Here is a 27,567-nt window from a genome sequence, read left to right as displayed (position 1 = left end):
TTAAAAGAAGATAAAATCAACAAGTATTTGTGATGTACAGTAATATGAGACCTTTAATTTTTTTGCATGATCGGCGACGCAAGGAAACGCTTTAAAACTAGACAAAAGAAAATAACCTAATCCAAGCACAAGATTCCTAACTAGCCACAAGTTATAACTTTATCACTTGAGGTAACTCCAAAAGCAATTGCCTGAGGGGTAACAGCGAATATAAAGAACGGTAGCGGTCATTAATTCAAATAAATCTGTACATTTCCAGTTGCTGGGTGGGTCACGAAAGAAAGACCCCTAACACGTGGCTGCTTACACTGATCTCAGTGGGCTGCTTAGCATATTCATAAATTTTATTTGAATTGATCCAACATAGAACAAGATGGCATCTGCATCTTTGCGTTATCCTGACTTAATTGGTATCAAAAGAGATGGTGGAAACCTCAGTCCAGACCAAATTGCACATTTCATCCGCGGAATCGTGGAAGGTAATGTTCATGGCTCTCAACTTGGTGCAATGCTCATGGCAATCTATTTGAAGGGAATGAACCACGACGAAACGATCGGCCTAACTCATTCAATGCTAAATTCCGGGGAGATATTTTCATGGCCTGATGAATGGAAACATTTAGTTGTGGATAAACATTCAACTGGAGGTGTTGGTGATAAAGTTAGTCTTCCACTAGCCCCTGCATTGGCTGCCTGTGGCCTGAAGGTAAGTACTAAAATACATTTTGATCTTTATATGCAATAACCTCCAGCTTGTTGCATTATTTGGTAGACGATCTCGATCACACACCCCTGATCACACCTCCTGTTTTCCAGGTGATCACGTCACGTCCGCTGCAGGAAAGCAGTTTATACTCTTAGGTTTTATTCTTGCCAGTCTAATAGAGTTTTATGGTGTGCAAAAGTATTTGGAAATATGCTGAAAGGCACGAGACGTTTGTTTTTATAGGTATAGAAGGTAAAAACTAAGGAACCAATTGTGTGAATAAAATCGTAAAATCCAAAATGGAAAAATGAGAAAAAAGGAGATAAGGAGTAGTCACTACCACCTGGTTATAGCCTCAAACCCAGATAGGGGGTGGTTCTGTGTGCCCCTTGTGTGTTTAGGCAATTAGCTTGAAAATGGGCAGAAAATGATAAAAAAGCAACTCATCAGCCAGAAACCCACGAGGGACATTTCGGGGCTTTAATTAGGTATGTCCGTTTCTCGTGGCCGCCCCTCGTAATCCTGCGTCCAGGATCACGGTTGCAAAATGAATATATAAGCAATAAGAGTGAAAATTTAATAATCAGTGGATGCCGTACCTCAGATGTAACTGTGCCTCTAGTGTAATATTTACATATTGTTAAAGTTAAAGGCGCATGATGCTTCGAGAAGCGGCTTTGTGTTAATGGCCTAATTTAGAGTGTACCAATCGATCTTTGAGGTTAGGCCTTCTGGTGAGGGCTAGAACCGGTCTGGTGTCATTCCATATTTGTTTAAGATAAGCATCGGCTGAGATCAAGTGCCAATGTTTAGTAAGGACGGAACCTATATTTATAGTTTTTATGTCGAATGGGACAACGAAAGGTAGGACTTGTGGTTTTGGTGGAGGGGGTTCGAAGTTGAGGTACTGAAGGGTGGTTTCATTGTTGGTGGGGTTTCCTGGGAAGAGGAGCTCGTTTTGGGTGACATATGTCAGTTTACTAAATTCGGTGGTGATATCCTGAGATTCATAACCTCTTATGATTAGATTTTTTCGAAGTGTTTTGAGGTGTTTGTGGAGTTCATTGTTGTTTGTGATCAAACGTCTGAAGCGAAGTGCTTGGCTGTAAATAACACTTTTTTTACACAAAGGTGGGTGGAAAGATTTAGCATGTAAAAGGGTACATATATCAGTGGGCTTCACGAATAGGGTGCTTTCCAGGAGACCACTGTTATTATTAAGGTAAATTGTGGTGTGAAGGAAATTTATTTTTGCTCTAGATTGTTGTGCTTCAAATTTGATCGTGTTGTGCACATTGTTGGTATGAGCAAGAAATTCAGTGAGGGAAGCTTCATCATATTGCCATATCATGAATATATCATCGATAAATCGTTTCCAGAGGAGAGGTTTCTCCCCCTCGGGGGCTGTGGAGAGGATATTTTGTTCAATAACAGACATAAAGATGTTTGCAAAGTTTGGGGCAAAAGGGGTACCCATGGCAGTGCCATGTGTCTGTAGATATGGCTAACCATTGAAGGAGAAATAATTTCCTTTTAATATAAGCTCAAACATTTGTTGTAGATGTGTGGCTGGTAGAGGTAGTCCAGTGGCATAAAAATCAATTAACGCCACTATGCAGTGTAGAATACCCTCATCCTGTGGTATATTAGTAAAGAGGGATTTAACATCCAGGGTACACAGGATGATACCTGGTGAAAAATTATGTCTCTCTCTAAATATAATTTGGAGAAAATGATTGGTATCCATGACGTATGAGGGTATAGTTTTAACAATTGGTTTTAAGAAATGGTCCAGAAATTTGGATAGTTTCTCAGTGGGTGGGCCGCACCCCAAGATTATTGGTCTGCCCGGTATGAAGTTGTTAATCTTTGCTTTGTGTATTTTTGGTTAAAGGTAGAATTCTGGGGTGCGGGGGTGGGGGGTTGGTTCAAGGAAATCATAGCATTGCTGTGTGAGAAGATTCCAACCTAGTAGGTGTGTTAAGAACGTTGTGACCTGGGTGGATAGCAGCTGTGTTCCATCAAATTCTAGTTTACTGTAGTGGAGGGGGTTGGACAGCTGATTGTTAGCTTCCTTAAGGTAAGCTTCTATAGACCATAAGACAATGGCTCCTCCTTTGTTCGCAGGTTTGATGGTTATGTCCTTGCGGGGGCATAAGGTTTTAATGCTCTCAGTTTCTATTGGGGTGAGGCTATGGGGTATGGGGTTAGCAGCTGACCTTATGATCTTGTTGATGTCGACGGAGATTTTATCAAAATATTGTTGTAATTGGGGACAGACATCATCAGGGGGGGCCAAAATGATTTCTTTCTAAAGGGTTCAGGTTCCGTCCTTGGGGGATGGGAGTGGAAAAAATATTGCAGTCGCATTCGACATATGAAGTCATTGAGTCCTTGTAAGATGAGATCATTGTCAACCGGACTGGGGGCAGGGACAAACAATAGCCCCCTGTTCAACGAGATATCTCACTTGTTGAAATGTGAGCTGAGGATAGATTGACAATGTTATTGATTGGTTTAGTGGCCAGGATGACCTTTTTGAGCAGCTTTTTATGTGCATTTTTAGTTAGTTTATTGGTATGTTTTCTTTGCTTGATGCCAATGGTTTTCCTGAGTATGGTTCATTTGGAAGCTGTGCTAGGATTGGCAGTGTACATATTGCAATCTAGATAGCAGAATAATGAGTACGAATAAAGCCCTATACTGGGGGAAACACAACAGTGAGTCTTACGCAAAAATGCAAGTATATTGGGTGTGGTCATGGGTGTGGTCATTGGTGTGGCTTTTAGAAGTAACCCACAGCACAGCACCTCACCTACCTTTTTAGGACAGCACCCCTGATCTCAAAGTATCCTTACCCATTTAGGCAAGCCCATACCCATATTTGGTTCCTACAGGGATTTTTGAAAAATTGACCAAAAACGTTTCAATGTTTTGTTAAAAATTGAGTTTGTTAATTTCAGGCCTTCAGCTGTTCAAAATTGATTTTATTCAATTGATATGTATAGAGTCATTGATAAAATGCATAACTTTGCATGATCTAAATTTCACATTTACCAAGAAGTTGCAGCATCACTTTGGCTCCTGACCCTATAATCCACCTTTAACTTCAAAACCGGACTCCTCAACTATTTTTCTTTAAAATCTGGGTTTTTTTTTGGGGGGGGGGAAAGACTGTATGCAAAATTTTTAAAACTTACAACTTAGTCAGGGCTATTGCTATGGGGGCATGTTGTCAGTGTTACATCCCTTTTGAAAAGTTCACAGGGCCTCTAATCCATTCCCCCACCTTTTTGCAAAACATAAGACCCTTTTTGCAAAATCTTTTGCTATGGGTCTTCAATTTGCCCTTGTGCCCCTGAAGTTCTGTTTCAAGAACAAGGAGTTTTTTCTTCTGGGGGTGCTTCAAAGTTTCAAACTAGTCAACAAGTAAAGGATTGCTCCCTTTCTCTGTCTGAAAATGGTATCTGGACACCTAACTTGAGCATTATTCTTAGCAAATGCCAAACTGTAAACTAACTGCATAATATCTATTTGTGTTGTAATATCTAATACTTGAAAATTGATGTTTGTTGAATGCATCTACTATCTATCTAGCAAAGTAAGAAGATAAAAAGTTTATTAGAAAGCTATTCAGTGCAAACAATTAATGATCCCCTATGGGGCTAAACCTGCCAGAGTCCAAGAAATTGATGCAAAATCCAATGCTAATTTTGCATTACCATCTCAACATGATAACTCACAGAGACCTCTACCAAAACATTTTCTAGCATTATAGCTATGGTCCTTTGATAGAATTCCTGTTGTTTATTGACCTCTACTCCACTTCACTTCTAACCTCAATCAGGGCCTAAAATAAGACATTTTAACAGAGCCACATTTTCTTCTAAAAATTGGGCGTGGTACTTTGCTGGGATTGATATAATAGGCGTGGCAAATATAGAAACTGCCAACATAGTGCAAAAACTATGTCTTACACGCCATGACACGTCCCCCCCCCCAGTTCTCGGCAGGATCAATTTTGAATTTCGTCCAAGTCCGATGAGAAATGTTGGGGGAGGGGTAATATTTTGGCAACGTAATTTTTTGATGTCAACCTTTGATTTTCAAATTGCCTTTAAATAGCTAACAGTTAGTTATGGACATTCCTTTCCGGTAAAATTGGCTTTCCTTGTTTGTAGAAGTACATTTTCTAGTGCTAAAAGGGCGTAGCCTACATTTTTTGTTTCTGTCCACCCCCCCCCCCCCCAGAGCGTAGTGGCTGGCGCCGCCATTAGGTTCATAAGCTCAAACTTTCAAAACCATTCCTAACCTATTATTGCAAAAAGTTGGGAAGGACTATAGTCCCTGTTATGTAACATTCCCGATTGAATGTTCCTCCCAGATACCACCGAAAGGGTTATTACTGTTCAGCTATTGTAACCTTGCGAGGAATCTTTCCAACGCTTCTCCCATGTACTGAAGCTTCGAGTTCTTAAGTTTTTTAATGCTTTTTTATTAACCATTGCTCATTTCTCATAGCAATTTTCTCATGAAAAATGAGTGCAATATATTAGGCTGGGGTTGGAAATTCACTTCGCATTGAAGAAAAAATGTTTCTAATTTTATCTTAGGCGTTACGATTGCCATTTTATGCTGCACTTTTAAGAAAATGCACTATCTACAAATCCACACATTGTACATCTACAGTTCCACAATTTTATTTCACAACTCCACAAAGGGAGTCAGATCCACGCTTATTTTAGGACCTGACCTCTATTGACCGGTTCATCAGATTGTGGTCGATATTGAATAAATTGAGGTCATTCTGACGTAAAACGGAAAACCCACTATGGAAAACGATCTGCCGATCTAATCAGATCATGTGAATTCGCAGAACATGTCAGTTCGCAGATAATTTTGGATTGAAATGCCCATTGGCATTAATCTGGATTCCGCTGTGCTGTCTCAACCAAAACGAACCTAATGGAATCGTGTTCCTGTTTGTTGAGGCTATGCTAAAGATTTTTACTAATTGTGTTCTAGGAAGAGGTTACTAATTGTAACAAGTCTCTCCTAATTAAAAATCTGTTTGTGTCTAATTTCGAAGGATATAATAACAAAACCTACATTCAGTGGTGTAGTGCTATCAAAATAACAAGGGGGGCTCTTGCCCAAAATGTTGCGAAAAACAATAGCAAAAGTAGTGATCTGCCAATTTTCGGCATCAACAAGGGGGGCTTAGCCCCCCTGAGCCCCCCTTGCTCTACACCCCTGCCTACATCCACAGTAAGAGCATACAGTAAGGGGCTTTCTGCTAAAGCAATCAGTTTCATAACAATCTAAATAAATTTAGATGATACTTATGGTGCTGTTTTAGAGTGGGCCATCGCTGACCCTTGCCCAATTCAGAGCTAGGCTCTGTAAAATATTTGTTTGGTCTTCTAGGTTCCAATGATATCTGGTCGATCATTAGGGTTCACTGGAGGCACTCTTGACAAGCTTGAATCCATACCAGGATTTAGGACAAGTTTAACAAAGGATGAGATCATAAATATTGTTAAGGAGGTAGGATGCTGTATAGTTGGACAGACAGAGTCAATTGTTCCTGCAGACAAAATTCTTTACAGCATACGAGACATAACTGGGACGGTTGCCTGCATCCCATTGGTTGCCAGCTCGATTATTTCCAAGAAGGCAGCTGGTGAGTTTCTTGTCATATCTTCTATATTGGCATTGCCCAAACAAATCTTTTTAAGCCACTTCTTCTGGTGGGTCGAAATATTGTTATCCCAGTAATAGGAAACAATATTTTATAGTCTTAAAAAAGCAGGGGCATCAGAACCAGGAGCCTCAGGGGTAAGTGCCCCAAATTTTGGGTAAATGCCTATTTTATATTCCAATTATAAGTTTTTAGAAAGGTTATCATATGTCATAAATGGGCATATCCACTACACACAGGCGTGGTTGTACAACTCTAAAAGAAAGTAAGATGTTAGTCTATTTTACATTGTTAAGAAAAGTTGCCCCTAAATTTATATAGATTGTAAAATAATAAGGAAGTCCTTTTTTAAGACATAGTGCCCCAACTTACCTGTGCTCCGCAAAACTGAAATTCTTTATGTTAACAAATATGTAAACAAAATGAGAAATTATTTAAGCATAGACAATTCTCAGGGCTTGAATCGCAATTTCTACCGTCCCCAGAATAGTATTTTATAAAAGCCCTTACCACGGTCACATAAATGCCAGGATGTGGGGGTGTCATACACTTCTAATGCTCGAAATTCTATGAATTAGGCAGACAATTTAGAGTAACAAACAGAATGTATGGCGTATTGTAAGTAGAAAATAAACAAAAATCTATACAATATGATAGGTATGGCTAGATTTGGGGGTTCCAAAGGCGAGTTGGGCGTGGAAAAAATGGGGTCCACACACTTTGGAACGCCAGAAAACGCCCTTTTTCAAAGAGGTTATTTGCCATTGGGGGGAGTTAGCCTCCTCTTGCCTCCCCGTTCATTACGCTACTGCTACTCAGTAGGGTTAATTACAATCTTGCACAAGTTCAACATTCTAACAAACGGATTGTCTGTATTGATTTCAACCACCAACGATGTTGCTTTTAGGGAATGGCCAGCAAAGGTGACTTATTTGTGGGACAATTTTGATTTGTTTTTCGTTTCTCATGGAATCAAGCAGTTAATTTCAGCATAGTAATTTCAGTCAAAAGATGTACAAATTTTAGTATTGAGGTAAACATTGAAAAATGGTCAGATTTGCCCATAAAGGGGTGAACGTATCGAATTCATCAGATCTCCAAATTTAAACAATTTAAAAGCATAATTTTATGAAATAGCTCGTCCTAAATAGGCGCGCAGGTCCATTGAGAGGGGTTTGTAGATGAGGGGCATCTGTCTCTGGGCCCTTTGGTATTAAACTGTCTCTATTCACAGGCACCGCGAAGCGTTGACTAAAGTAGGGGGTCTAAAAAGTGGGGGGTTTAAAAAAGTGGGGGTCTAAAAAGGGTAGGGGGATAAAACCGTATAAAAAGAGGCTTCACTGGTAGTTTATTATTGAATATTTGGCATTTTTTTGCAAAAAGCCCCCCGCTCCTGCTCCTGCTCCGCGGTGTCTGATTATTCAAAGTATGGCTAGTGAAAACATTACAACTACAAATCATATTTGTGCTGAGAAAGTTTAACGATATCTTACAAATATAACTTAAAAGTTAATTTAAAGTTAATAAAGGAAATTTATGCGATTTCAATCAAGCATAAGCGCATTTCGGGTTTATTGCTTCGGAAACTGTAGAACAGAGCCCGAGCATCGGGTCTGACTCTGGGCCCAGCGAGAGGAGATGAGCAAGGCGGGGTCAACTCTCGGCGGCCCTGTAAGCGACAAGTTAACATGCCCATGTATGTTTTTGAAAGGAAAACAGGCTCTAGGTCTGATTCACCTCTTTAAATATGAAAAGCTGTTGAGCTCAAAGACCAACGCTCCATTTTCTTTAGAATACCAACAAATAGACTTGGTATATTCCGGATCATTTTGTATAAGGTCTTGATGTAGTTGATAGACGGGGAATTTTGTAGAAAAAACTAGCAAACTGCCTAACCTCAAATTTTATTTCACATTCTTACGAAATCGACCATGGAGATTCCAAATCCAAGACAGGGCCAAAAGAAATTATCACCGGAAGTTACTGTTTTGATGACGTCATCAAAAAATGATAAAAAAATCTTTAAAAATCAGCCAAGGACTCGACCTCAACTTTTCTTGCATTTTTGCACTAAATTAACTTAGCAGATTTCAAATCTGAGATGAAATGAAAAATATCTTTAGCGGATGTCATATTTTTTGATGACGCCATCAACTTGGAGAAAGTTCACTTTGAACCTTTTTAATTGTTTTATCGCAACTATCATTGTCAAATATGTTCCATATTCGAATAGCACACATTCAGTGCTTTTGAAAGATGTATTGAATTACTATTATACTTACTTTTAAACGTTCTTTCACGACGTCATTATCATTTTATGACGTCATCTTTCTTTAAAGGTAATTGAATAACACGTGAAAGAATGCCTAAAAATCTTTAGCTAGTTAAAAAAGTCATTCAAAATTAAAATTTCGTTGTATAAAAATGATATGGAATCCATTCATCCTTCATCACTGTCTCATTTGCTGGAACTCCCAAAGAAATTGTAGTTCCACTCATCATCGTCTGCTTCAAGCTGATCACCGTTATTTCCCACGCCCTGGTCCTCATTGGTTACGAAATTTCTTTCGATTTCATCACTAGAGCGCTGCAGATCATGCAGTTTTTAGGCGGAGGGTGTGCGGGGCCCTGTAAAAGATGAAAATAATTTGTGTGCAAAAGATTTTGGGAAATAGTTGGCTGACTCCAGTATTTTCTGCAGACATTCACAGCTTTTTTAACGTTGACTATCGAATATTTTTCTCATTAAGCCGTTAAGAAACGTTTTTCTCTGTATATTCTCTCAGTGCCATTTTTTTATTTATTCATCAAATGTATGTTCAAAATTAGAATATATAAAGAAATTTTGTTCTTTTGAGCCACACTAATACAACTTGTAGGCCAAATCATTCTTTCGATCGTATGTCTAACCAAAGCTTAAAGGCAATTTCTCTTACTTTTGGTAATGTAACCAATAGTAAATGCTTGTGTCGACCAGTATGGATCTAGTGGTAGAGCTTCTGATTACCTGTTTTTCATTGCCTTGCGAATTCTTACTCTTATCTGCACAAGTGTTTCGTCACATTTCCCTTTGTATGACTATTTTTGCACAAATTTGATCGCTTTTGCCAGAAGGTCTTTGCAGATTTCCTGTCGCATCGTAACTCCCTCGAGCAATTCTTCCTTTCCAGAACACTCCTAAAGCTTTTTAAAATGTTAGCTTTTCTTACAAGAAACATTACTGGTGTTGTTTCGCAGCCAATAACTGCATGATTAGCCGGTAGATTTTTGGAACTATCTAAACCCAGGTAAGATACGACTTTCCAAAATTAACGTACTTCTCGTTGTCAATCTTTAAGGAATATTTCCTTGAAGGTTTTTCACACAATAAGCAGAAAACTACATTAGTGTCCTTTCAACAACTAATAAATTTTATCGATGAGGCAAGTATGGAATATCAAGTGGATGCCAGCCTCTTCATAGCTGCAATTAAGCAAGTATGTTGTGGAATCTTGAAGGTTTGTTGTAAAGCTGGTAAAGCCTTTGGATTATCTGGATCTTTGTAATCTAGAAGACTGCCAAGCATCACTCACTAACAGCAACAAAAAACCTGAAATGGAATAGAAGATAGTTTTGGTGCGGGTATAGCTGGTAAAGCCTTTGGATTATCTGGATCTTTGTAATGTAGAAGAATGCCAAGCATCACTCACTAACAGCAACAAAAAACTTGAAATGGAATACAAGATAGGTTTGGTGCGAGTGTAGCTGGTAAAGCCTTTGGATTATCTGGATCTTTGTAATGTAGAAGAATGCCAAGCATCACTAACAGCAATAAAAAACTTGAAATGGAATACAAGATAGGTTTGGTGCGGGTATAGCTGGTAAAGCCTTTGGATTATCTGGATCTTTGTAATGTAGAAGAATGCCAAGCATCACTAACAGCAATAAAAAATTTGAAATGGAATACAAGATAGGTTTGGTGCGGGTATAGCTGGTAAAGCCTTTGGATTATCTGGATCTTTGTAATGTAGAAGAATGCCAAGCATCACTAACAGCAACAAAAAACTTGAAATGGAATACAAGATAGGTTTGGTGCGGGTATAGCTGGTAAAGCCTTTGGATTATCTGGATCTTTGTAATGTAGAAGAATGCCAAGCATCACTAACAGCAATAAAAAACTTGAAATGGAATACAAGATAGGTTTGGTGCGGGTATAGCTGGTAAAGCCTTTGGATTATCTGGATCTTTGTAACGTAGAAGACTGCCAAGCATCACTCACTAACAGCAACAAAAAACTTGAAATGGAATACAAGATAGGTTTGGTGCGGGTATAGCTGGTAAAGCCTTTGGATTATCTGGATCTTTGTAATGTAGAAGAATGCCAAGCATCACTAACAGCAATAAAAAACTTGAAATGGAATACAAGATAGGTTTGGTGCGGGTATAGCTGGTAAAGCCTTTGGATTATCTGGATCTTTGTAATGTAGAAGAATGCCAAGCATCACTAACAGCAACAAAAAACTTGAAATTGAATACAAGATAGGTTTGGTGCGGGTATAGCTGGTAAAGCCTTTGGATTATCTGGATCTTTGTAATGTAGAAGAATGCCAAGCATCACTAACAGCAACAAGAAACTTGAAATGGAATACAAGATAGGTTTGGTGCGGGTATAGCTTTACAATAAACCTTCAAGATAATCAAAGGTTCTACGACATACTTGCTTAATTGCAGCTATGAAGAGGCTGGCATCCACTTGATATTCCATACTTGCCTCATCGATAAAAATTTACTAGTTGTTGAAAGGACACTAATTTAGTTTTCTGCTTATTGTGTGAAAAACCTTCAAGGAAATATTCCTTAAAGATTGACAACGAGAAGTACGTTAATTTTGGAAAGTCGTATCTTACCTGGGTTTAGATAGTTCCAAAAAGCTACCGGCTAATCATGCAGTTATTGGCTGCGAAACAACACCAGTAATGTTTCTTGTAAGGAAAGCTAACATTTTAAAAAGCTTTAGGAGTGTTCTGGAAAGGAAGAATTGCTCGAGGGAGTTACGATGCGACAGGAAATCTGCAAAGACCTTCTCGCGAAAGCCATCAAATTTTTGCAAAAATAATCATACAAAGGGAAATGTGACGAAACACTTGTGCAGATAAGAGTAAGAATTCGCAAGGCAATGAAAAACAGGTAATCAGAAGCTCTACAACCAGATCCATACTGGTCGACACAAGCATCTACTATTGGTTACATTTCCAAAAGTAAGAGAAATTGCCTCTAAGCTTTGTTAGACATACGATCGAAAGAATGATCTGGCCTACAGGTGGTATTAGTGTGGTTTAAAAGAACAAACTTTCTTTATATATTCTAATTTTTAACATACATTTCATAAATAAATAAAAAAGTGACACTGAGAGGATATACAGAGAAAAACGTTTCTTAACGGCTTAATGAGAAAAATATTCGATCGTCAACGTTAAAAAAGCTGTGAATGTCTGCAGAGAATACTGGAGTCAGCCAACTATTTCCCAAAATCTTTTGCACACAAATTATTTTCATCTTTTACAAGGCCCCGCACACCCTCCGCTTAAAAACTGCATGATCTGCAGCGCTCTAGTGATGAAATCGAAGAAAATTTCGTAACCAATGAGGACCAGGGCGTGAGAAATAACGGTGATCAGCTTGAAGCAGATGATGATGAGTGGAACTACAATTTCTTTGGAAGTTCCAGCAAAGGAGACAGTGATGAAGGATGAATAGATTCCATATCATTTTTATACAACAAAATTTTAATTTTGAATGACTTTTTAACTAGCTAAAGATTTTTAGGCATACTTTCACGTGTTATTACTTTCACCTTTAAAGGAAGATGACGTCATAAAATGATAATGACGTCGTGAAAGAACTTTAAAAGTAAGTATAATAGTAATTCAATACATCTTTCAAAAAGCACTGAATGTGTGCTATTCGAATATGGAACATATTTGACAATGATAGTTGTGATAAAACAATTAAAAAGATTCAAAGTGAATTTTCTCCAAGTTGATGGCGTCATCACAAAATTTGACATCCGCTAAAGATATTGTTCATTTCATCTCAGATTTGAAATCTGCTTAGTTAATTTAGTGCAAAAATGCAAGAAAAGTTGAGGTCGAGTCCATGGCTGATTTTTAATGATTTTTTTTATCATTTTTTGATGACGTCATCAAAACAGTAACTTCCGGTGATAATTTCTTTTGGCCCTTCTTGGATTTGGAATCTCCACGGTCGATTTCGTAAGAATGTGAAATAAAATTCGAGGTTAGGCAGTTTGCTAGTTTTTTCTACAAAAATTTCCTGTCTAATCATCCTACAAGTTTCGTAATCTTGTTTCGTTTTTTGGAACAGAAAAACCAAAAGCGCTGGTTCTTGATGTCAAATGTGGCAACGGTTGTTTCAATAAAACAAAGGAAGTTGCTGACGCTCTTGCTAAAGCGATGGTGTTGGCCAGCAACGGTCTTGGTATACAGACAACAGCCTTTATCACTGAGATGGATAATCCGATAGGCCGTGCAATCGGGAATTCAGTGGAAGTTGCCGAAGCATTAGAGTGCCTTCACGGAAAGGGACCCCAGGACCTGAAAGAGCTGATTTGCATGCAAGGTAGGAAAATAAATGCATTCTCACAGATTATCGTGATATTTTCATTGTAACAACTGTAGGAATTAATTTAGGAATGTAGGAACTGGTATCACTTGATGCAAGGTCTAATTTTGGATAATATGTTATAAGAATATACTCTAATTTTTTATAAGAAACTGGCTGTAACAAAACGAGTACTGGACATTCAGAAAAAACTAACAAACTTAAGTGCTCGAAGCAACAGAATTAAGAAACTATTAAATCGTGATAAAACTGAGAACAACGAAATTTTGTAAAATCCAAGAACATGATTGGCCTAGAATTTAAGATACTCTGTAAATCACTCGTGTTTTTGCAATTTTTTTAGCTTTTGTGTTGCTCACAAAATAGTTTGTAAATACAAAAAACATTTACTCTGTGGTTTACATACTTATCAAAACATCCTGTACTTGTCAAAACATCCCTCGCAAGATGAATTTTACTTTTCAATCTAGATTAGAACAGGTGTACCACAGGGCTCATTCCTTTATCCTATTTTATTCAGAATCGATGTCAATAACTTTCAAAATTGCGAAAACCTAGTGAGACAAATTTCTGATAGACTAAGCTGAAGTTAGGCAAATATGGAAGTTGAAAATTCATCCGGTTTGAAAATGCGGCTAGAAACTAGCAAAAGACCCTCATTTTACCAAACAGTTTGAGTAAATAAGTGTCATTATTTGTTGTAACCGAAATTTGATGAGTTTTGTCTGTCAATCATTTTTTAAGCAAAATAGAAATTCAATATCCTATGAATGCAAATATCTGGCCAATTCAGACGTTAATGCTTTCAATGTCAGTCTATTCATAACGAAGTTATTTAGAACTACAGGGCGGAATTTGCAAGGCTTGAAACGATAATCTGGTGCCTGCTTGGTAGGCTGTGAATCTTCGATCGACGAACTTTTCTGCTTGGATTACAACAGGGTACTTCAGGGTACTTCAAGCTCCCTTACAACAGGGTAGGGGGTTAGTGCACTTTGTAACAATGCTTAACTGAGACAGTAAGCATTATATTTGTCTTTAAAGTGTGTATTGGTCTTGAGACTCAAAACTTGAGTATAAAATCTTCATGTTTATATAGTTTCTTACTCACACAATGCACGACAACTTCAAGTTGAACAGTGAAGAGCAAATTTTTTGTACAACCCTACCCACGCAACTCATCTTTTGGCAATTCATTTTCTAATAGCATGTTACCTTTCTTTTTCTTTTCTTCCTGCATCGCTTTTTGACCAAATGACTTTCAATTTCTGCCTTAAAATGATGTCGCTATGGGTCGCAAGAAGGCCATTGTATCTTCTTCTCTACATATTCACAAATATTCATTTTACAAATAACTAGTTTTTGATAATGCTTGAATAAACGTAGACTTTCCCAATGTCTATTTTTGTTTAATTCGTAAGGCATTCTTACTACTGCGAGGGAGTCAGGGTATGGCCCCAAAGTTTCCCAAATTGTTGAAAAAATACAACAGTCAATGGCCAAACTTGATTTTCGGAAAAAATACTTCAGAACAAAGCAACAAACACCGTTCTGTGTTTTTAAGACAGTTAAGTTGGTACAATCAACCTTTAAGACCCCCTCAAAGTACCCCTAGTTGTTGAATGAATTGAACAGTCATTGGCCAAGCCCCAGTCTTGTTTTAAATTCAAAAGTAATGTTCAAACTCAAGCATTTGTGTTGCTTTAAGACGATTATGTTGGGACAATTGTCCCCAAAGTCACCCTGTAAATGTTAAATAGATGCACAGTCATCGGCAAATATCACTTCGTTTCTTTCCAAAATTGAGTTCGTTATGCTGGTCCTACATTTAAACTGATTTTTTAAGACGATTATCATTGAACAATTTCCTATAAGATGCCCCTTAAAGTTACCTTGTTGATTTTCAATACATTAAAAAATCATGGGACAAACCCAATTTTCATTTTAAACTCAAAGGAATAATCCCATTCAAGCATTATTGCTGATGTTAGACATACATACTGCCAAGATCACACTTTGGACTTGATCCTTCACAAATTTCATCCACATGTTTTCCGGTTTGTTGAAATAGAGACAATTCTTTATTGTAAAATTAGCACATTTTTTATAAATGTACAACACAACGCAAAATATTACACGATAAATAGAAAAGGATACCGCATTACAGTGCTCTGGGAGTCTTGGTCAACAAAAACTTAAACAAAACAAACCAAAAAAACCGTAATGCAAGTCAATTATAGTTGTCCTCAAAATCAGAAGTGTCTGAAATGTCAACTTCACAATCACCTAAACAAACCTAATATAACCTAAACAAGAACTAATTGAAATACTACATAGCTAGGTATTTACAAAATAATAGTGATTACAAAAGATACTACTCCCAAGATTAATTAGATAAACTGAATAAAGATACAAAAATCCCAAATGAAATAATTAATGAACCTAAAGGTGCAATTAGATAGCAAAAAAAATTATAAACAATCGAATATCATACAGGATAATCATACCAAATTATCATACCAAATTATCATACCCGATTACCATACCAAATTATCATACCGAATTATCATACCGAATTATCATACCTGATTACCATGCCTAATTAACATACCGGATTATCATACGAAATTATCATACTGGATTATCATACGAAATTAACATACCAAATTATAATACTGGATTATCATACCGGGTCACCATACCAAATTATCATACCGGATTATAATACCGAATTATCATACCGGATTATCATACCAAATTATCATACCGGATTATCATACGAAATTAACATACCAAATTATAATACCGGATTATCATACCGGGTCACCATACCAAATTATCATACCGGATTATAATACCGAATTATCATACCGGATTATCATACCAAATTATCATACCGGACTATCATACGAAATTAACATACCAAATTATAATACCGGATTATCATACCGGGTCACCATACCAAATTATCATACCGGATTATAATACCGGATTATCATACCGGGTCACCATACCAAATTATCATACCGGATTATCATACCAAATTATCATACATGATTATCATGCAATCTTACCAATTGAATCTTCACAGGTGTCATTGTCCCAGAGACCATTTAGGAGAGGTAATAGGATATCTAATTATATATCTATCTTCCAGTTAAAAATGCTTTCCTTGCAGAATCAATTGTTGAGCAGTAAGTTCGTTGAAAAGTATCCTGATACACGCCAAAGGAAAAAGCCTTCATCTAAGGCACTAAGTCTCTTCGTCAAATATCTTGAGGTTTTCAGAAAGGTCTTGGTAACTGCAGTGACAAAGAGAACGCTGGCAACACGAAGTTCTATATTCTTTATTATTGACAATTTTCCTTACAATCTCCTTCAACAATCTACCAAACAACAGGACGAACAGCAGAGAGTTGAGGGAGACTAGCATGATGCCAAGTCCCCACTTGTCTTTGCTTTGCTCGAGAATGTCGTCATCACCTATCGCACTGTTTTGTGTTACACCATAGCACAGATTCACTGATACAATCACTAGTGCCAGTAACTGCATCAAGTTGTCAAACTTGTCTTTCATTGGCCATATTCGAGCATGAGCAACAGCAAACAAAATGCTAAAGATAATAAGCCCAAATAGACCTATCTTTATATTGTGCAGCATCAAAGCACTTGCAATGCTAATGATCAGTTTTCGGATCATTTCAGTCACCTCCCAGTACCAGCTCTCCGGCTTGTAGTTTCCGTAGAATAGTCTAAGCGCCTCAGCTACAACAGACTCCTTCGCCGCTCCCTCCACGCCAAGATCGTTGATACAACCGGTTTGCTGCCGATGTGCAACACCAGCGTTGTTCTTCTTTGGCGCTAAACGCCAGAGAAGAAGGAACAGCAGCAAAGGAAAGCCAAGGGGTAAAATTAAGGCTGCGTATGCAGCATTAGTTACAGTGACGTCATCACTCGTGCCTGATGTACAGGGAACACGATAGTCCGATCGCAAGAACGAAATTCTGTGCAAGCACTGCCCGTCCTTTTCCGATGTACAGAGTCTATGGCAGCTAACTGGCTGGATTTGGAATATCTTGCTCGATGTCAATGGGTAAGTCGCAAAAAGGAACAGAAATATGGCCTCGAGGCACTGCTTAACGTTCTTTCTAAGCTTCGTTCTGAATATATCTGTATTCCTGTCACAACATTGAGTGAAAAGCAATTTGATGGCCATGTAAATACAAATTATAAAAGGAACAGTTGCGGTGGCACTGACGGCAAACCAGAATTCCTTGAGGGCATCCATTCGCCATTCTCGCTTAATGCAGTGCAAAGCAGGTACATGCAAGATTGAAAACTGAAAAAATTCAAAAACTCTTACAGCTTTTGTAAAATTTCCGGGCCAGCGAATGTTTGGAAGAGTATGTATGATTCCAACTAACACCTGATAAAAACCAACGATGATTTTCAATGTTGACAGAATCAAATCAGCAAATGTCTTGCTATCGTTTCCCGCGAGCTTCAGTTTATCAACTTTGGACATTACCCAGCAAATAAAAACAAATGCCAAAAAGAATGCTACACACTGTACCACTGCAATGACTGAAGAGGGACATTTCGCGCATTCGCCAAAGTTTTTCATGTATCCCTCCTGACAAACCGCACACAATATTCCAGTGTAGCCTCGTTTACAGCGAGCCTCTATGCCACCAAAACAGGAGCCTTTCAGCGGACATTTGTGTGCCGTGGGCATGTGACAGCCATAGTTGATTGTTGCCCGGTTATAGGTATCGTTCTCTGTATCCAGATTCTGCATAAAAGCCTTGTACAAACTCTTGCAAGATGTATTTGATGCAGATCGCATTGTTTGCCACGACATCCAATAGCCTTCACTTAATTCCTTGTAGTCATTTTGACAGGAAAACCCTTCTTGGGTACATTTTGTGCATCCGTTAAAGCGATGACTTCTTGCAAAACCAGGTAAGCATTTACACGCACGAAAACCTGCAGAACTGTTTGTGTTTGTCCCGGCAGGGCATGTGAGGCATTGCAATGGGCTTTTGCCTGGTGCTTTATCTAGTGGCACAAACTGGCCTGGCGGACAAGACTTGCATGCAATGGCTGCCATTTCGTCCTGATAGAAGGCCCCAGCTGGGCAAGCTAAACAACCACTTAGACCATAATAACCAACTGGACATGGCTTACAGATGCTATAGTCTTTATAAGCTTCGTCTGCAACACATGCAAAACCCTCTAGAAATAATAATTGTGTTTTTATTACCAGTCTGCTAGATGGGCTACAAATTACTTTTGGATTGCCATCAAAATGGCTTGGGATCTCCTTGAGATTGATACACGATATATAAATCTCAGAGTTATTCGGCATCTTCCTGAAATCTGAGCTTCTTATAGACTCCAACTCGTTCCCAAACAATAAAAGTAGATTTGGTTGTCTTTTCATATCCTGAAAGATTTCATCCACGGTTCTCATATTGTTGGCAAACAAGAACAATTTTCTTATAGATAAACCCCTAAAAACGCCTTTTGGGAGTTTCATGAGTCCATTTCTTTGCAGAAACAACTCCCCAATGTATTCAAAATGTTCGAAAGTATCTACTGGGATTGTTGTTATGTTATTTCTTTGCAAATGTATTTGGGAAACGGTATTTAACTTTGGAAAACAATGTTTGTCAATCTTTTGAACTCGATTGTGTGACAGATATAATTTGAGGAATCTAATTCGTGAAACGTCGAAAGTTTCAATAAAGTTGCTTGACAAATTAAGATAAACAATTGATCTTACATTAAACTTAACAGCTTCTTTCAGACGATTTCCTTGCATCTTTAGGTAGACAAGATGGCGAATGCCGGTTAGGTCTGGCATTGTTTCAATCTGATTTCTCTGTAAGCAAAGTTCGTTCAAGAGGCTGTTGTATTGAAACAGTCTATCTGGTAGAGAAGACAAGCTGTTGTAACTCAAGTCAAGTATCCGGAGATCTTTGAGCTGATCAAGCGCTCCTTTATCAATGCTGCGTAATCCGGTCGATGATAGGTCAAGTGACCGGAGTTTCTTTAAGTTGTCCAAATCATTATTACATATTCTCTGCAGTGAATTTCCATTAACGTTCAGTGTTACGACGGTTTTGGGAAAAATTGAAAAATTTCCATCTAGAACAATTTTGTTGTTTTGCATAGATATTGTCACGACTTTCGGTGTTCTGCCGTCTTTAAACAGCTCCTCTACTGCTGCAGCAGACAGTTGGTTCCATGACAGGTCAACAATGTGCAGGCTCTTTGGAAGAAAAAACGGAACCTCTAAACAACATTCTCGTAAGATGAGCTTTTCTAGCTGTGTAAATCTAGCAAGGGAATTATTTTGGAACTTTATTAAAGGGTTTTCAGAAAGATCAAGATAGCGAATGGATGGTGGTATCTCTGATGGTAGTGTTTTAAGGCCAGCCCCAACACACTGGACAGTAATTGGAGAACATTCACAACGTTTGGGACACTGATAACCCATTGTGCCAAGATTGGAAAAGTACAGCAATGTCATCAGCAGCAAAGTCAATATCAAACTATCCATCATCGTATGACGTAACTGGCATCAGTGTAATATTGGTCAGGGGGATTTCTCCTTCACAGCTCTAAAATCTCTTCTTATTCGCAGTACATTTCTTTCTACTGACATTCTGGCACAGGAACAATCTGAAACGATATTAGACAGAATTTGTCACGATTGTGCTGGATAATCACGAGGGGCGATTCACTCTTGCAAATAGCGTACAAGATTTTGCCTAAAACAAAAGAATTTCTGGGGTTTTTCTGATAAAACAATAGGATTTTCACAAAAGGTGTACGAGATTTTCTTAGAGTGATTTACCCTTCCTATGGATAATCATACACCAATAACGGCCCGTCTATGACGAAAGCAATTAAAAAGACAATCATGAACAGAACCCTACTCAGAACTATATACCCTAGCAGCCCCTATAAAAGTCCAGCCTGTATAAAAGGCCAATGGGGTCATACCTGCGTATAGGCCAACTGGGCCTTCAGTGAGAGACTTGTCATTTCGGGAAGAGGGTGTAAAGGATGCATCTAAATAAAGGATACTTCGAAAAAGATCAAATGATATCTCTCTTTCTGGTTTTTTTAAGATTTGTATCTGGTCTCTCAAGAACGGAGCTTTTAATGCTGCCATTGAAAACGTACTTTTGATAGAAAACCACTGTAAAAAATCAAGAATATAAAAATCCAATGGAAATGGCATTATCACGATTATCTTGTTTCAAGCTCCTCCGCAGCAACAAAAGTTCTACTTCTTCATTTTGGCTCGAAAAAAGCTCAGCCTAGACTCCTTAGGTACCACGCCTGCAACCTGGAAGTAAACTAAGCGTCTACAACAAAAAAGAAGTCCTTGGAGTTTAAATGTCTTGCTCTCACGCTTGTAAAGCAAATCAAAAGACATGATGATGACAAAATCAATCTTTGCGCGGAATCTTGAAGCGAAGAAAAAAGAAGTTTTGACATTACAGGTTGGGAAATTTTAAAGCTTTAACCGAGTGTAAAGGTTAGCAGATAGATCATGAAAACATTGCATATGTCAAAATAAAAAGCTTTTCTTGTTCTAGGAGAGAAATGAAATTAGGTGTCCTCCAAGGATCAGTCCTGGGGCTTCTCCTTTTTTATATATATGTATTAATGATATATTCATTTTGATGAATGATAAATGATGAAAGAGACTGAAATTGATAATTTTGCAGACAATACGACAATTAACTATTCTGATAAAGCTAGAAAGTGAAACTGCTGAACTGAGCAATAGGTTTACACAAAACTGTATTTGGCGAGAAAAAAGCTTAAAAATCAAAACATACAGTATATATTTCTCTGTCATTAAAGAGAGTGAAGAAGAAAAAATTCAAGGGCTGCAGTAGCGGGGAGGGGTTGGTCAAAACATTTTTTCCCGCACTTTCCCTGTTATCCTTAGATTTACTGAAATCTAAGAAGGATTTCAATGGAAAACATAGAATGGTTGATGTAATATATTTTATCTCAATTAATATATATATAAACAATATAGTTATCTATATTTAGATAACCGTATATTTAGGTTATTCATACGTGATCTAAAGTTGTAAACTAAGAAATAAAACACTTTATTCCCGAGAATTTGTCCTAATTTTACCACTGTTTGGAAATTTTGTGGGTTGTGACCACATTTCACCCCTTCCCCACACCCCCAGTAGCTACGATCCTGGCTCATGGGTGTTTTCTCCTTGTTACCAAGGAAACTGAATGATGAACATTACGTCATTTCACTTTTTAGGGTATACATTCACCATTTTAGGGATATAAAGTGATGATCAGTGGCGTACCCAGGGGGGGATAGAGGGGCCCGGAACCCCCCCCCCCCCACTTTTCTAAAATATGATCCTCAAGATCTGTCCAAAAACGATGTAAAACTCATTGGGGGGGGGGGGTGTAGTACACTGTATGCTTGTGTCAATAACAATTGTAAAATACTTTGCTATTTACCGTAGCTAACATGAATCAAATAATGGGGGAAATTTGGAAAAAGGCGTTTCCCCACATTTGCGAATGTTTGAAGAGCGTGGTCCAAAAAATTTCTGCCGCTACTGCAGCCCTGGGTACGCCACTGGTGATGATTGTTATTTTTCTTATGCCTTGTAATCATAGTAATACATTAATACAATCCTCGGGTAATTGTTTAAATCGAGCGTTACTTGTAATGTAGTGTCAGTGGAGGCGTTCCCCCCAGCAGTATGAATTTTGTATTTCGTCTTAATTCGATGCGAAAATGTTGGGGGAGGGGTAATATTTTGACTAGGTACTTTTTGTGATGTAATCCTATGATTTTCAAACTGCCTTTACGTAACCAAAGGTTAGTCATGGGCTTTTTCTCCAGGTAAAATTCGCGTTCCCAGATGGTAAAAGGGCGTTTTCTGGTGCTAGAGAGGGCGTGGCCTAGAAATTTTTGTTTTGTCCCCCTCCCTTTCCCCCAATTTCAATTCGAAGGAGCTTCTTGGGAATAAAATACACATTGATTTGGTTTTGTTATTGATATTATCACGCATTCTATTATGTAGGTTTTATGAGTATGTTGAAAAGTTATTCTATTTGATAAGTACTCAAATTTCACTGTCATGCGCTCCCTTCTTCTTTACTGAAAATGGTTGGCATCACGACAAAACGTAAACACAAAACGAGTGAGATAAATCGAACTCCTATCTGATTGCCAACAGTTAGGATAATTTCTGGATGCGCCCCTGGGTTTCTGTGATGTGTAGAATTCAAATCAGTTTTATAGAAGAATTTTATCAAAAGCCATTAAATAGTAAGGCCTATACAAATCAACGCGTTCCAAGTGTCTTCTACTTTTCATGTTGCTGAGCAGAGGATCGTTTTTGAGTGTATTTACCTCTTTGGTAGAGTTGAGGTTAACTGTACATCGTCTAAGAGAACTACGCCATTTTCTGTTTTACTGGCCTGGGATTAAAATATCAGGAAAGCAAGGATGCAAGCGAAATTCGTAACAGGAAGCTAAATTCATTGCATTTCTTTTCTCTTTTCACAACTAGAAGTCGTACGGAATTCTATGATAGATGTGAACAATAAATAGCACTGCACAGATCTAGTTTAAAGAAACGGTAAAGCTAACACAAATGTATAAAGACATACCTTTATATGATTAGATATTCGAGGCTTCAGCAAGCAACCGATTGATACAAAAGACAGTTTTAAAGTAGGTAGATTCCCCTACTGAATTGAATTGTTACATGATATTTCCAACCCCATGAAGGGAACTTTGGACTCAAACTTCGACATTTTCCAGTACGTAGGTGAGATCCCACTCTTCTATAGAATCCTTTGTGTTTTTCGTTTTGCGTTTATATGGAAAACAACCCTGCCCGGTTAAGTGAGATCCTACTGCTTGAAAGGTGAGATCTCACTGAGGTGGGATGAATTTTTTCCATGTAAACGCTGGAAGGTGGGATGGAGCTGGAAGATTGGATGAAATGTTCATATAATCGCGATCAAATTTTGTCCCACTTGTCAGCACACAATCTTGAAGTTGGGACGATTTTCTCCATATAAAGCTGGAAGGTGTGCCAGATTATGTGCAGAGAAGTGAGATAAATCTGCTCATATAAACAGGCCCTTCCATGCATATCAAACCTCATTGACCCTGTTAATCTAATGATTTTGATGAATTCTTTTTAATATCATATTTCAAGTATTTCCCACTTGTATGGATGTCTCAGGACAGGGGTACCAATCCAAAAGAAAATTTGATTGGCAGAAAGAGCAATGCGATTTGTATGCAAAGATAGTGATGTAGGATTGCAAAAAGTACAGGAAACGATTTAGCCAGTCATGAACGCAATCTGCAACTGTTAATGATTGAAGTATTCAAAACCAAGAACAATTTGAATTCAGTTGAAAACGACAGTAACTATATTCTAAGAAATAACCATCCACAGTTTCTAAAATTAAAGACCTCAATATAAGGCAAAGATAATATTGAACTTAGAAGATTCCCTCTTTTGTCTTATCTACCAAAAGAAATCAAATATATTGCTATACCCGGTGAGGGGGGGTGGGGGTGGGGGGGCGGCTCCCATTAAGGCCTGACAGACGGGTCCCGTCGATCTGAGGGTCTTACCAAATCGCTACCAATGACCCAGTTTCGATAATAACTCTACCGCCTGGAGGTTTTTTCAAGTAGTTGCTACCTCTAAGGGGGGGGGGGGGTACTTCTAAATAGCTGCTTAGTTTAGATTGCAATTTATTATAGAAAATGAACAAGATTTTATCTTTCTCGAATCAACAACAGTCAATCGCAAAGAAATTGGTCAAAGAAGGACCAGGGAGCACAAGAATTAATACTACTAAAGGATACAATTTAAGTTCTTATACTACCATTTGTGTCAAAAAATACTACCATCTCAGGGAATTTTTAACGTTTTAGCTTTTGCCATCTTTGACCGTGACTGGACCCCCTGTTAGGCCATAATAGGAAACCCCCCGTGTTTTCATACTACGTGAGTTTAAGGGAAGAATAAAATTACGGCACTGAAAAAGTTCAATTTGCCGATTGAGCAAAGTTTTTATAAAAAATCTAGATTCTTGTAGATTGTATTATATGTTAGATTTTCAATGACAAAATTAACTGTAAACTATAAAAATAATTTTCTTTGCAAAAAGGAAGTTTCAAATTTATTTTATAACAGCCATTCTTAAAGTCCGGCTCGCGGGCCAACTCCGGCCTGCGGGCCAACTCCGGCCTGCGGGCCAGCTCCGGCCCGCAGCAATATTTCATCCGGCCCGCTAAATGCTTTTTCTTCGAAAATGTTTTTTGGCAACATTTTCAAAATTTGGAATTCGATTCATCTTTGATTTTCTTTTGTCCTCTCTGATATTTTTGTTTTTTTCTGTAGTAAATTTTAAATGCGTTCCGTGGGCCACAAGAGAGTAATGAAATAGGAAATGCTTTATTTGATCAATTGATCGTTTTGTAGCGTTTAATTAATTGTTTTTTAATTTATTTATTTTCTCTATCTTACACACTGCTATGCCAAGATTATAAACATTGCAAGATTTTTCTTTTTTCCTGTCAACAGATTAAACTATGGAACCTATGGAACCTAAAACCTTAAGAATATTGCTTTGAATTTTCTCCTGTTAAAATCTATTTGAGGTGCTGTTTCTGGCCATTCCTAGATTAATGTAACCGAAAAATTTTCTTGCCGCCAACCATGGTGGCGGCCTTGACTGAACGCATCCACAAAAAAAAGATTTTGGCCTTTCTTTAAAATACACTGTGCAGTCCCACGACCTGACTTCAGGCGCTTCAAATCGGTTCAACAAGAGACTAACGAAGATTAACGTTCTAGCCTAAAACGATTTTCTGACTCAGCCTGGTACAAAGAAATATGAAATTACAAACCTTTGTGGAAAACAATTTTTTGGCTTTATACTAAGATAGATATGTAAAAATTGAAAACCAAGTTGCCCCCGAAGAAAATTTATGTTTTTCTGTCCCGGAACTTAATATGATTAAGAACTCCTGGTCTAGAACAAAGTGCAGTACTACTCAATCTGAGAAGCAGGACTTCGTTGGAATGGTCATCATACGACTGATTCAAGGAATCAATGAATATAAGTCAAACACAAGATTAACACTGATATAAATTGATATATGATATGATATGATATGATATGATATGATATGATATGATATGATATGATATGATATGATATGATATGATATGATATGATATGATATGATATGATATGATATGATATGATATGATATGATATGATATGATATGATATGATATGATATGATATGATATGATATGATATGATATGATATGATATGATATGATTATGATATGATATGATATGATATGATATGATATGATATGATATGATATGATATGATATGATATGATATGATATGATATGATATGATATGATATGATATGATATGATATGATATGATATGATATGATATGATATGATCGATACGATACGATACGATACGATACGATACGATACGATACGATACGATACGATACGATACGATACGATACGATACGATACGATACGATACGATACGATATGATACGATATGATATGATATAACATATGATATGTCTTTGTAAGCCATATCACTGTTATCGCAACAAAGAAAATAATGCAATCTTAGATCCCAAAAAATTGATATCTTTCTCATGTATTTGAAACAGTAACGTGGCTAGCCTCAGTGGCATGCTCAATTTCGAAATCACAAAAGCTAACTGCCAAGGTACTGAACAATTATTTCCTGTGAAAATCTTTCGTACGACTTTATTTTTTTGTTTCATTAAAAGGTTCACTACAAGTTTGGTTCCATCAACGACAAGCCAATTCCAATTTTCGTTTTCTTGCAATAAATTGATATTAGTTTATTGTTAATGATTTCATTGTCCGATAAGAGGAGTTATTAGCAAGTGTATAAGTCTTTCTTTTTTCAAAGTCTTCTCTGTTCTCTTCATTCACAAAAACTCAACTCTGGATACCAGACCAAAGCCTCGGTGGAAAAGTTGGCTCTCATCGACCCACTTTTTTACAGAGGCTCTGGCAACCAGGGTACAAAAACAATAAACACCAAGAAACGGGTCTGTGGAAGAAGATAGTGATACATTTTTAGATTCAACGACTATACTACGTATTAATTTGATAATTTCCTGAGGGTGTCATGAGGTAACTAAACAAGGTTTTCCAGGAACAATCTTTGTTACTGTACGGCAACCTAATAACTATTTATTTGGCTCATTTTTCACTGCATGCCCCCATTTTTCTCAAAGTTACAGTATCACAGATTTTTGAATTGGAATCTAGCTAGTTTAACCTTTTAAATGCTCTTATGCAGGTGGTGAACTTTTGTTGCTGACGGGCAAAGCCTCTTCATCAGAAGAAGGCTATCGAAAGATACTATCAACTCTTGAAGACGGAAGTGCTTTGTTGAAATTCAAAGAAATGATGGAAGCTCAAGGCGTCGATAAAGCTGTTTCTGATAAGCTTTGCAGCTGTGCTGATGTTTATGATACATTGCCACTTTCAGAGTTCAAGACAACAGTAAATGCTGAAATCAGTGGAGTTGTGACTGCCATCGACTCACTTTCCTGTGCGGAGGTGACGTCAGCAATTGGCGCTGGGAGGACGAAGCCGGGAGAATCAGTCATGCATAATGTTGGTATACATTTACATTGTCATGTTGGCGAAGTAGTTCAAAGTGGTAGTCCAATTTTAACTGTATATCACAAGGATAAAACATTGGAAGATGAATTCATTAGAAAGCTAAAATGCGTCATATCCCTCGACCCAGCCTCAAAAGAAGAAGTTAGTATGAAATCAAGAATTTTGGATGTGGTCAGGAAATATTGATTTGTTTGGTTTTTTCAAATGTCTGAACAAAATAATCTTTTTCTACTTTTGCAAGCAATGTATCTCTTATAAAGATATAATTATTGTCCAAGATACGAATCAATTCTTCAAATTCAAATAAGTTTTAGGTAAACGGGAGATTTTTTCTAGAATTAAGTAAGTGTTTTTAGTCAACTTTTTTGTAAACAGAGTTGCTAGATGTGCGTGGTGCGTGGCATGTAACTGTATTATTCACGGGCTTTTCTTTAAGTAATAAAATAGTTTTTGCAAATTGGGGTGAGTAGTGTGTTGTTTTAGCTACATCTAAGATAAGAAGAAATATACAGAGCTTCTTGGCCTAACAAGTGTTATATCCTCCGGATTGTCCGTCGCCTCGAACGTATCTGTATGCATCTAATTTAGGAATATTTAATTTTTACCCGTGTAAGGACAATGAAAAGTCCTATTTCCGCTAGAAATGTGGCATGTCCTCCACGTAAACACTATTTATCGATATATTATATAGTATAACATATATTGGTATAATATGTTTTTAGTTTTGAGTTTTGTGTCTTAAGTAATGTTGTAGAATTTAGGTAGAATGAATTCGTGGGAAAATTGG

General features: G+C 37.6%; 2 protein-coding genes across 2 annotated transcripts; one reads left to right on the top strand and one right to left on the bottom strand.

Moving 5' to 3' along the window:
• Positions 1-239: 239 nt before the first annotated feature.
• LOC135696208 (thymidine phosphorylase) lies at positions 240-27,567 on the top strand. The gene is made up of 4 exons (XM_065215520.2): positions 240-706; positions 6,134-6,389; positions 12,771-13,025; positions 26,452-27,567. Exons 1-4 carry the CDS (start codon positions 374-376, stop codon positions 26,964-26,966), a joined length of 1,359 nt encoding a protein of 452 aa, XP_065071592.2. The 5' UTR covers positions 240-373; the 3' UTR covers positions 26,967-27,567.
• Positions 15,447-23,548, bottom strand: LOC135696036 (uncharacterized). The gene is made up of 2 exons (XM_065215303.2): positions 22,713-23,548; positions 15,447-19,715 (listed from the first exon to the last, which is right to left on the bottom strand). The coding sequence occupies exon 2, from the start codon at positions 19,594-19,596 to the stop codon at positions 16,282-16,284; it is 3,315 nt and encodes a 1,104-aa protein (XP_065071375.2). The 5' UTR covers positions 19,597-19,715; positions 22,713-23,548; the 3' UTR covers positions 15,447-16,281.

This window comes from Rhopilema esculentum, chromosome 17 (genome assembly GCF_057945365.1).
Source record: "Rhopilema esculentum isolate cy_ngs chromosome 17, ASM5794536v1, whole genome shotgun sequence".
Taxonomy (NCBI): Eukaryota; Metazoa; Cnidaria; class Scyphozoa; order Rhizostomeae; family Rhizostomatidae; genus Rhopilema; species Rhopilema esculentum.
This window is presented reverse-complemented; position numbering and strand designations above follow the sequence as displayed.